General features: G+C 41.1%; 1 protein-coding gene across 4 annotated transcripts in view; it reads right to left on the reverse strand.

Moving 5' to 3' along the window:
• The window catches only part of TBC1D31 (TBC1 domain family member 31), a 59,398-nt gene extending 48,267 nt beyond the window's left edge, over positions 1-11,131 (reverse strand). For 2 of the 4 annotated variants that reach the window (XM_032467644.1, XM_032467643.1), the window contains exons 1-3: positions 10,850-11,131; positions 6,823-6,969; positions 3,008-3,123 (exon numbers count right to left, since the gene is read on the reverse strand). In XM_032467644.1, coding sequence (XP_032323535.1) covers positions 3,008-3,123; positions 6,823-6,969; positions 10,850-10,926 — 340 coding nt within the window. In that variant the 5' untranslated portion in view covers positions 10,927-11,131. Of the gene's footprint in view, positions 1-3,007; positions 3,124-4,691; positions 4,754-6,822; positions 6,970-10,849 lie in introns of those variants that run through there. The other 2 variants (XM_032467642.1, XM_032467645.1) reach the window with 2 other exon arrangements.
• Positions 11,132-11,357: the final 226 nt, after the last annotated feature.

Raw genomic sequence — 11,357 nt, forward strand, 5'->3', positions numbered from 1 at the left:
CGAGAAGAATAAGGATAATGTAATGAGTTTTTCATAAAGCTAAATTTAAAGTACTATCTTTTAACGTATTATAGACTTCTTGGTTTATGTTTTTAAAAAATTCCTTATTTTATGAAATTAAGTTATATTGTTTTTTTCTGATGTCAATTAACAAAATTAAAAGTTGACATCCTAGGTAGGTTCCTCTACTTTTTCTTTTTAGTTGGGTCAAATATTCAAAAGTCTAGGGACCACCAAAAGAAGCCAGAAAAGAGACAACTAAGAAGCAGTCACAACAGCAGAACCCAGAGAGAACAGTAGAAAACTAAGACTCTGAAATAATCCAAAGCGTTAAAAGCTACAGAGAAAGAAAATGAAAAGCGTAAAGAGGATTTACACAATCAGAAGTTACTAAAGACCTTGGAGCTGGAAGTCTTGGGAGCATGGAGTCAGGGGAGCAAGAATCAGAATCCATCGAAGGGTGCCGTGAAGAAGCAGGATTTGGCAGTGAAGAAAGAGGGAGGTCTCTGGGGAGGTGGAGACAACACCTAAGGAAGGGGCTTCACTAACAGGGGTTTCCATAAGACAGAGGAGACTATAAAAAAGAGGGAAGTAAGACAAGAGAAGAGAATGGCTGGAATCCAAGGAGAGCAATCAGAGGTAAGTTTAAAGGCTTTGCTTTTCAGAATTTCTGTGATAGCAGTGTTTGTAATACCAAAAATTAGAAACAGTTTAAAGGCCATCAATACAGGGGAGGCATATAGCTCAGTGGTAGAGCACATGCTTCGCATGTACAAGGTCCTAGGTTCAATTCCCAGTACTGCCAGTATTTATATAATAAATTATAAAATTTTAAGAAATAATAAAGTCCATCAATAGGTAATAGGTTAAATAATTTTGGTACTTAGCAGCACAATTTGCAATAGTCAAGACATGCAAACAACTTAAATGGCCATCAACAGATGACTGGATAAAGAAGCTGTGGGATATTTATACAATGGAATGCTACTCAGCCATAAAAAAGAATACAATAATGACATTTGCAACAACATGGATGGACCTGGAAATTGTCATTCTAAGTGAAGTAAGCCAGAAAGAGAAAGAAAAACACCATATGATATCACTTATATGTGGAATCTAAAAAAAATGACACAAATGAACTTATTTACAAAACAGAAACAGACTCACAGACCTAGAAAACAAACATATGGTTACCAAAGGGGAAAGGGGTGGGAAAGGATAAATTGGGAGTTGGAGATTTGCAGATACTAACTACTATGTATAAAATACATAAGCAACAAATTTCTGCTATATACCACAGGGAACTATATTCAGTATCTTGTAACTGCCTACAATGAAAAAGCATATGAAAAGGAATATCTGTATGTCTAAGTATGACTGAAACATTATGCTGTACACCAGAAATTGATACATTGTAAACTGTGCTTCAATAAAAATAATAATAATAATGGTACTAAAAAACCTATAGAGTAGAATTATTAGGTACTGATTTTAAATATATGAATGTTAATGAGGTAAGAAAATGATTCCACTAAACAATATAGATAGGACAATCATAGATTTTTTTTAGGATATAAAAATTTATACACATAGAGAATAGACTGGGAAGATTGGTCCCTGTTATAAAAACACCATGTCCCTGCACATTACTGGAGGATGACTGCATTTTGTTCCTGCATGAGAGGGTAGAGGTATTTAAGAGTGGGGACCCTGCAGCTAGACCACCAGGTTAGGAGTCCTGGCTCCACTGCTTACCAAGCTGGGGGGCCTTGGTCAAGTTACTTCTGTGCCTCAGTTTCCTCATCTGCAAAGGGGCATAATAACAGTATCCATCTCTGAGAGTTATTATGATTAAAATTAATTAATATGTATAAAGTCATAGAACAGTACCTGGTAAGGAGTAAACAATATGTAAGTGTTAACTATCACTATATTACTAGTCTTATCTTTCTAAGTACAACGTATTAGTTACATAAATAACAAGAAAAAACAATGCAGTTGAGTTTTTTTCCTGAATAAGAAGTTCAGTTTACAGAACTCTTAAGTTCTCTTTTAAAAAATATGATGTGCTATAAAATTCATGGGTTACATTTAAAATGGGTTTGTTCTTGTACCCGTGGAGTAAGGTATTTGGCCTTCAAAGAGAGGTATGGCCTTTTCCCAGGCTCCAAGGAGGCAACCTCTAAACCCTTGGAACCTCCCCAGCATAGGAGTGTCTCTGTTACTCATGGTGGGTCCCTGGACAACAGCAGATGGTTTATGCTAAGGAGAAAACCTCAGAGTGGAAACTGGCCCCACCAGAAAGACTTAACTATGTGAGTGATTAAAAGACTGGGGCTTTGGGCCATATGGTATCAGCCCAACCTCCAGAAAGGAGGAGGGTTGGAAACTGAGTTCAACCAAGTGGGCAATAATCCAATCACGCCAATGTCATGGAGCCTCAATAAGAACTCTGGATGTCCAAGCTTAGGTGAATTTCCTTATTTGGCAATACTCAGTGCAGTCGGGCACACACTGATGCTGGGAGGGTAACGTGTCTCCCAGAGGACAATAGAAGCTTCTCTTTTGGGAGCCTTCCTCTGCGTCTCTTCCTTTAGTTAGTTTTAATTCGTATCCTTTCACTACATTAAAACTACAGTCATGGGGAGGTGGATATAGCTCAGTGTTAGAGCACGTGCTTAGCATGCATGAGGTCCTGGGTTCAATTCCCAGTATCTCCATTAAAAATAAACAAACAAAAACTATAATCATAACCACAGTGCATCCCTGTATCCTGTGAGTCATTCTAGTGAATTATCAAGCCTGAAGGTAGTTGTGGGGAACCCTGAATTTGTAGCCAGCTGATCTGACGTCACGATGGCCCTGGAACCCCCAAACTTGTGGTTGGTGTCTGAAGTGAGGATTGCCTCGTCGGGTCTGCTCCCTCAGATTGTACAGATTAGCCAACTCCCTGCAGGGCACCAGTCTACATTTCACTCTGCTTCAGAAAACAAACAGGACTTCTTACCTGTATCGAAACATTTAATAGAATAATCAGCTAATGCCACAAGGAATTCAGACTTCCTACGGAGATTAAAGGCCAGAGCTGTGCAAGCTTGCGCTGTTCGCTGAACAAGGTTAAACCTAGGAAGAGATGACTGCATTAGTATCAGAAATTCTCCCAATAATCATAAATTTCATGTTGGAGGAGTCCTTAGACGTGACGAATATGAGACCCACAAAAATGAGATTTCATTCTGGCAGGACAAAAGCAGATTACAAAGAGTGCTACTTGCCATTAAAGGAGTTTGGATTTTACTTACACAGATCGGGAACCCATCAAGAATTTTTTGAGCACAGCAGAATCATGATCAGGTATGTCTTTTAGGAAGATGATTCTGGCAGCAACAGCAAATGGATAGAGGGACAAGGAGGAAGAGATGAGGAAGAAAGGTACTACAGAAAATCTCAACCTGCGTTATGGATATGAGTGGACAGAACAAACAGGAGCAGTGTCAGACGTCAAGTGGAGAAAGGCTCGGTGATGCATCGAACATGGGGCGATGAGGGAGGAATCAAGAATTCCTCACCTGCGAAATGAAGGTAAGAAAGATGTCCCATAAGGCTGTCATGATGCTTAAGCAAAATAATACATGATGATTAAATAAAATATTGTGTGTTTAGTGCTTAGCAGAGTACTTGGCACAATAGTTAGAGTTTAATTTACAAAAAATTAAGTTTTCAAGCTTAATCAAACGAGGAACCAGTGTAGGGGTAGGAGATAATAATTCCGGTTTTAAACATGCAGAGTTTAAGGCACCTGAAAAGCATTTGGAGCCATGCTGTCTAAAAGATGTGTCATGCATGGCACATGTGTAATTTACAATTTTCTATAAGCCACATTAAAAAAGGAAAAAATAGATAAAATTAATCTTAACATATTTAACTTAATTCATTGTGTATCTAAAATATTATCATTTCAACATTTAATCAATATATTAAAGGTATTTTATTCTTTTTTTTTTTCAGAGTAAGTCTTCAAAACCCAGTGTGTATTGTACCCTAACCACACATCTCAATTTGGACTAACCGCCGGCTCCTCAAGGGCCTAAGAGCTGCATGCAGCTGGTTGGTGGTACCGCATCAGACAGCCACTCTCGAAGCTACCCATGGGTGGCAGGAACAGATCTGAGTGAACAGTGTTACGCAGCAGCTGGAGCCTTGGGCTTGGTGGTGATGAGATTACTCATGAGAACACCTGGCACATTGGAGGAGCAGGCCGGGGACAGATGCCTGAGGAACACATCAATGAAGGGGAGACATGCAAGAAGAGTCAGCAAAGAAGGAAAAAATGATCAGAGAGATGGAAAATCAGGAAAGAGTTGTACTTCAAAGCAAAAGCAAAACAAACAAACAAACAAACAAAACTCAGAAAGGAGGGAAGACATGAGTATTTTAGTAAAATGAGAACTGAAAAGAAACCACGGGATTAGGCAATTAGGGAGATTTTGCGAGAACGCTCTGTAGGGGCTTCAGAATCTGACAGGCCTGTTTCAAGTCACAGCTCTGACACTCACTCCCCTGCTCTGATGTGACTATTTGTAGACAGAAAAGGGACAGTGGACAGAATAAAAGAGAGGGACACTCACAGTGGAAAGTCCCAAGGGCGGCTCCAGAAGACAGGGATTAGCACTGGCAGAAATTAGGCTCACCTATTTTTCTGAATAAAGTGGCGAAGAGTCACGGCTGGGTGAAGTTACAGGTGTATCTGAGGCTGTGGTGGGGGAAAAGGAAGAGAAGCTTGAGGGTGTCTGTTTTCTCATGAATTAGGAGGCCAGGCAGTCAGAATAAGGAGTCAAGGAAACTGGTAAAGGTTGGGATTACTCAGAGAAGGGCAAAAGTAAATGACAGCAGATGAGCGAATGAAGTCCTAGCACCACTGACGCTGAAGCCCACTGCTCTGTAACAGAGACAATCAACAATAATTTTAATTTTGTTTAGCAGTGGGAGCAAAGAAGAGACAGACGTACTGATGTAAGATTAGGAACTGCCTGGGTAGGTTAGGCAAGAGCAAAGGGTGGGAGAATTATGACCATATTATTTTTTTGGTAAAGAGTAGAAACAATAATGAACAGATTTTTACCTAAGAAACGAATTGTGTATGACCTCGATTTTTCCTAAACTATTTGAGAATAAGTTACCGAGGTCACTTTTCCTATATAATCAGAATACAACCATCAAAATCAGAAAATTACATTTATATATTACCACCATCTAATCCTCAGACCCCGGTTTTGCCCAGTGTCCTAATAATGTCCTTTACAGCAAAGGGATCAGTCCAGATCCAAGCCTGGACTTGTCCTGTGTCTAGGCTCCCTCCGTCTGCAATAGTTCTTCAGCCTTTTCACAACTTTCATGACCTTGACCCTCGTGACGGTTACAGGCCAGTCTCGTTATACAACACCTTTAATTGAGCTTTGCCTGCTCACTCTGCCCATTAGACTCCGGGGACGTCTTGGGCAGGAATATCACAGCAGTGATGCTGCGTTCTTAACATCACACCCCCATCAGGTGGCACACACATTTTTATTTGTCCCACAACTAGTAAATTTAACTTTAATCATTCCACACGGTAGTGTCTGCCAGGCTTTGTCACTGTAAAATTACTCTTTTATTCCTCTCTAATGATTGAGTCTTTTGTGGAGAGGTACTTTGTGACTATGCAAATATCCATTCTCATTGAACTGTTTGTTGATTGTAGCATGAGTTCATGAATTTCTATTTTATTCAGTGGGTTATGATCCATCGCTATCATTATTTATTTTGAAACTCAGATTGTCTCCAATCTGCCCAGAGAGAGCCCCTTCAAGCTGACATTTATGTCCTCGTAACACAGCCCCACCGTTCTTTGAACAATTCCTTCTTTCTGGCCACAGAATGTTCCAAGTTCATCTCGTACTTTCTCTGAATCCCTCCTGAAACTGGCTGTTTCTGCAAGGATCCCTGATTCCTCTTAGCAGAGTAATATTTAGACAAGAACTGGGCCCTGGGGATATTCATTGTTACTGGGGTGTTACTGCTCCTGGGTCCTATGAGTCAACAAAGTTAGGAAATACATGTACATAAAATTCCTGCACTCCCTCATGGGGAGCTTACTTCTGTGTCTGTCTACCCATGTTCAAAACCAGGAGTTCACACTGATATAACCAATTCCAATTCCAATCCATTACCATGGGATTCGGTCTAGTTTTCTTTCTTTCCATATTTATAACTCCCCTTTCCAATAGTTAAGAACCTGACCCCCATTTTCCTCAATATATTTACTCATTTGATCAAAGCCCCCTGTTTTTCCCATGATGGCCCCACCCCCACACAGACACCTTCTGACACTCTGGTAGGACCGACAGTTTTCCCTCCCACCTACCCCCTCCGCACAGATGCCCACCTTGATCAACGCACCTAACTGCTTTTGCGCTAAAGTGTTCAGCAAAGGAAGAGGGAGAAGAAGGTCAATTCTTTAAAACTCCTCGATCTGGTACGCTCTGACAGTAGGGTACCAAGAAAGCTGTGTTCTTTCCAAACAAGTACCAGACATTAACTGATAAATTAGCAATAATGAATTTTTACATTTAAGAAAAAACAAATTACTAGAGATGCTGTTAAAGCCAGAACTTTAATTCTCTTAAAAAAACCCAACCATACTATCTTTCTGTCCTTTCCCACTTTCTTCCATCAGCACTTATGACAAATAGTAAGAACTTAATAAGTCTTTCTGAATGAATAGCAAGTACTAAAATAGCCAGGGAGTTAATCACTTGGTAAATATCAAAAGCATCTGCTCACCTGTTTCCAGACAAGTCAAAAACATAGATATTTCCTTGATGGTCCCCGGCGATTAAACAGTCACCCGTGCTATCAAAAGCCACATTCAAAAATCGCAAAACTTTGGGAAGGTAATCAGAAGTGTTGTGAACGATATTCACTATAATTCTGTCAAGAAAAACAAAAAACATTCAACTGCATGTCAAGCATTACTTGTTATTATGAAAAATAGGGCTTTTATATTTTATAGTACATCTCACTAATTTTGAAGTTTTTTCCCTACCCATTTCTCCCTCTCCTACTGCTGCTGCTCCTTCTCTCCTAGAAGCAATCCTGTAATGATTTTTTTAAAATAGACTTTATTCTTTTAGAGCAGTTTCAGGTTAACAACATAATTGAGCAGAAAATACAGAGTTCGCATGTAGCCCTCACCACCCACACATATATACTCCCCTACCCTCAATATCCTTCATCAGTGTGGCATATTTGGTACAATCGATGAACCAACATGGGCACATTATTATCAACCACAGTCCATAGTTTACATTACCCCTACAATGATTTCTGAAAACAGTCCAGGAAGTTATTATCAAAGTAGCTACTGTTCATTTATTCATCAAAAACCTGACAACTCACTACGCATCAGACACTGAACAAGCCAGGAACCAAGAGCAGTTGACAGACAGGGGCCCTGCCCTCATGAAGCTTTCAGTTTAATAATAAAGACAGACACTAAAAAAAATAAACACACACATGAACAGATTTATAAACTGTGATTAAGTATAGACAACAACCGGATATGAAAAGGAAATGTATTTCTGATTTAGTTGAATTGTTACACTATGTAACAGACATGTGATAAAAATAAAGAATTAGTGAAAAGTAGTGAGTTTCACATACATCACAAACTACCCTACATTAGAAAAACTTCAATTCAATATCCAATTTTAAGATACCCTAAAGAGATTCTGCTTTTGTGATTGTAGAGTATTCCAAGTATACATGAGTTTTATTTTCAGGTATATTTGTCTAAAGGTATTATTTTTTGAGAGGAAGATCATGTACTATATATTTGCTGAAGAGGAAACTTACAAAACTTGCAGCACAAATTAACTAACTCTTTAAAATAATGTATGTGTGTATATTTGGGTCATGAAGGCCAGAATAATCCCATTCTCTACTGCAGCAAATTTTCAAATCATGAAATTTTTTATCTTAATTGACTTTATGAAGTTGAATTTTAACATTAGAAACATCTTCCTCGTTATCACTTCATTTAAAAAATACTGAACTGAATTAAGTATATCAAACATTTTTTTTCCAGTTTAATCTAAAAATAAGGCTTTTCAGACTCATTGGGTCAAAGAGCAAAATTATTTTTATCTAGTCCTTGACAAAGATTCTTGGCTTCATCAAACTTTAGTCAGGCTCCCACACCTTCTCCTAGGCCCATCTGTGCACTTCCTTGTAAAATGTAAAATCTAATTTTAACAAGAATGCTGCTCAGTCAGTTTAATCAGAACCCCCTACCCTCAGTACCATCATCCCTGACCTCTAATTAGGTTCCTCGTCCTCCACCATCTCCCAAGTGATGTCCGATCACCCTGGCCTGTCTTCAGCAAGAATCCTGTGAGGCTGATTTAGCCAGAACTTCCTTGTCCCAGATATTTTCTCTTACCAATTTTCCATCCACTGACCCCCACTCCACCTGCTCCTTGGCTATAACTTCCCACTTGCCCAGGCTGTGTTCTGAATTGAGCCCAGTTCCACACTGTCTCTTTTCCTCTATTGCAATAGTTTTAAATAGTCTGTTTTCACAACTTTAACCACTGTCCAGCTCTAGTTTTTCTTTCACATCCCCAAAGGGGAAAGAGGGAAAATAAATGTATTGAGTCTGATAATAATATCAAAATGTTCCCTGGCAATTAAACTCAGACCAAGCATACGACTTTTCCCTCCAGTCTTTTTTGAATAACATTAATTGTATGTGGTTTACAAAATTACATGATCATTGTTCAAAATATGGGAAATATAGAAAAACACTAACAAATCAATCTGATTATAACTCTACCATCTTGATACAAAAAATCTGTCTTTCTGATTTCTCATATAAATCACATGTACAATTACTTATTTTAGAACTGCCTGTAATTGCTCAGTTTGCCTGAGTTCCTTAGTCCTTAAACATAGTAAAAACATCAAATATTTACTGAACACCAAGATGCATGAGACTTTTAAAGTCTTCATAATTCCCTAAGATAACCTTGTCTGTTAGGTATATCATTACCTTCATTTACAGCCTAAGAGATTTGACATGCCCAAGGTCACTGAGCTAGTAAATGAACATTTACTTCAACTGACGTCCACTTGACTCCACAAGCAATGCTCCTTGCCTTTCTCAACACCATAACGGTGGATTTCAGTGAACAAAAAGAAAGCTATGCTTTAGTGGAAGAAACAAAGATATTTGCAGACAAACTCTTTTCTTTCATTTTTTGAACCTTGCATGTGTATCTAGATATTTTATAACAGCAAGAAAGAATTACTGTGGGTTGGCATAACTTTTAGAATATTTAGAGAACATCAGAAGTAGGGGTGGTATTTACACAAACTCCAAATTTGGAAATGAACATCTCTACCCTAGATAAAACTGTTATTCACTGGAGCTGATGGGAGACAATAGTTAAGGGACTGCTGGCAATCAGAAACAAAAGAGGTGATAGTACATTGTGCAGCACCGTGCTTTGGGCACGTGCAGTTGGCACCCAAAGTCTATTGATTTATTGAGAAGCAACCAAAGGATCAACAGAAAAATTACTAGAACAAGCAGCACATTGCAATATGAACTCAAGTGATGCAGCAAAGTCCATGAAATCCTAAGGAATTAGAGGCAATAAGATTAATCTGTGTGCAGCAACTGGCACCAAGATGGTACCACTAGGGGACAAAGGCATCCACTAAAGTCACACAGGAGCCTCAAACAGCACAGATGGGAACAGAAGGAAAAGAAGAGCTGGGGAGGGAGAGGTGAAGAGGCAGAGCACAAACAATTTTTAGGGCAGTGAAAATACTTTGTATGGGACTTAAAAGTGTATATATGTCAGTATATGTTTGTCCAAACCTACAGAAGGTAGAACACCAAGAGTGAATCCTAAAGTGAACTGTGGACTTCGGGTGATAAGTATGTGTCAATGTAGGTTCATCAATTACAACAATGGGGGTGGGGGTAGGGGGTATACGGGAAATCTCTGTACCATTCTATCAATTCTTCAGTGAACCTAAAAGTGTCCTAAGTAAATAAAGTCTATTAAAAAAAAAAAAAAAAGCAGCATTGCCGGCCTTACTAGGAGGCCGCCCTACGTTGTAAAATGTAACCCTTTCCCCCACCACTATCACCATCACATACATTAATACGTAAACTCCAGAACCAGAATCAGAACCAGAAGCTTATTTTGTTCCACAGTTGTCCGCCAGCGCTTAGAAGCATGGCACACAGTAGGTGCTCATCAAATAGCCAATGAATGCTTGCCTGAATACAAGCAGTGATTCAAGGATGGATAAACTACGGCTTCTGGAAGGGGGGAAGTGCACTGTTCTCCCCCTCCCGCTCCGCATCGGTTCCTCCGCTAGAGTTCTTTCCCAGCTGGAATAATTAACAAACAACAAGCTTCTCCTGCGTGCCAGGAATACTACAGGGATACCGTGATAATTAAGGCAGGCAGTCCTGGCACTCAGCAAAAGCGCAAATTCCCTGGCATAAATCAAGATCTCCCGCTCCATGCTGATCCTAGCAAGGATCTGCCCCCAGAACTGGGAAGGGGGTCTCAGGATCCTGCCATCGGGCATACGGAGACTCAGGTTCCCTAAGTTTCCGGAGGTCACCCAACCCAGGGAGCCGGGGTAGGATCAGAGCCAGAGCCTGAATCTCCATCCAACCCACCGCACCCCTTCCCGGGACCCTCCCCGATAGCCCCCCAAACGCGTCTCCAAAGACGCGGACCCGCCCCTCGCCGGCGTCCACCCCTTCTCCTCCCGCCGCGGCCTTTACCCGTCCCGAGCGGCCGGGGAGGGCTTGCGGTGCCATATCTTGCCGCTCTCCTTGTTGCCCAGGTCTGTGCTCTGCATATCGCAGCCCGTGGGCCGCCGCCACCGGCTTGGCGGACAACGGTCCCGGCGTCCTCCCGGCAGGCCCCGCGCTCCGGGCCCGGGAAACTTGAGAGCCCGCAGCGGCGGCCCGGGTCCCCGCCGACCGTACCAACCGCGCGCAGGACGCCGACCGCTAATCGGAAGGTGGTGTCCCTCCCAAACTCCGCCCAGGCGACCCCTCTCGCTCTGGACAATGGAATCGACCAACAACCCTCTCTCTCTCTCTCTCTCTCTCTCTCTGAGACCCCGCCCCTTTTCGAGGTCCGGTCCTCCTCCAAGACCCAAAGCCTTCTGGGAGTCGTAGTTTTTGCGAGTGGAACGTGGGCGCAAGGGATCTGCTTGGGAATTCGGCTTCCAGCGGGCCTCGGCGGGCTTTAGGCTCCCTGCGCAGCTATAAAAGTGAGTTCCCC

The sequence above is a fragment of the Camelus ferus genome, chromosome 25 (genome assembly GCF_009834535.1).
Source record: "Camelus ferus isolate YT-003-E chromosome 25, BCGSAC_Cfer_1.0, whole genome shotgun sequence".
Taxonomy (NCBI): Eukaryota; Metazoa; Chordata; class Mammalia; order Artiodactyla; family Camelidae; genus Camelus; species Camelus ferus.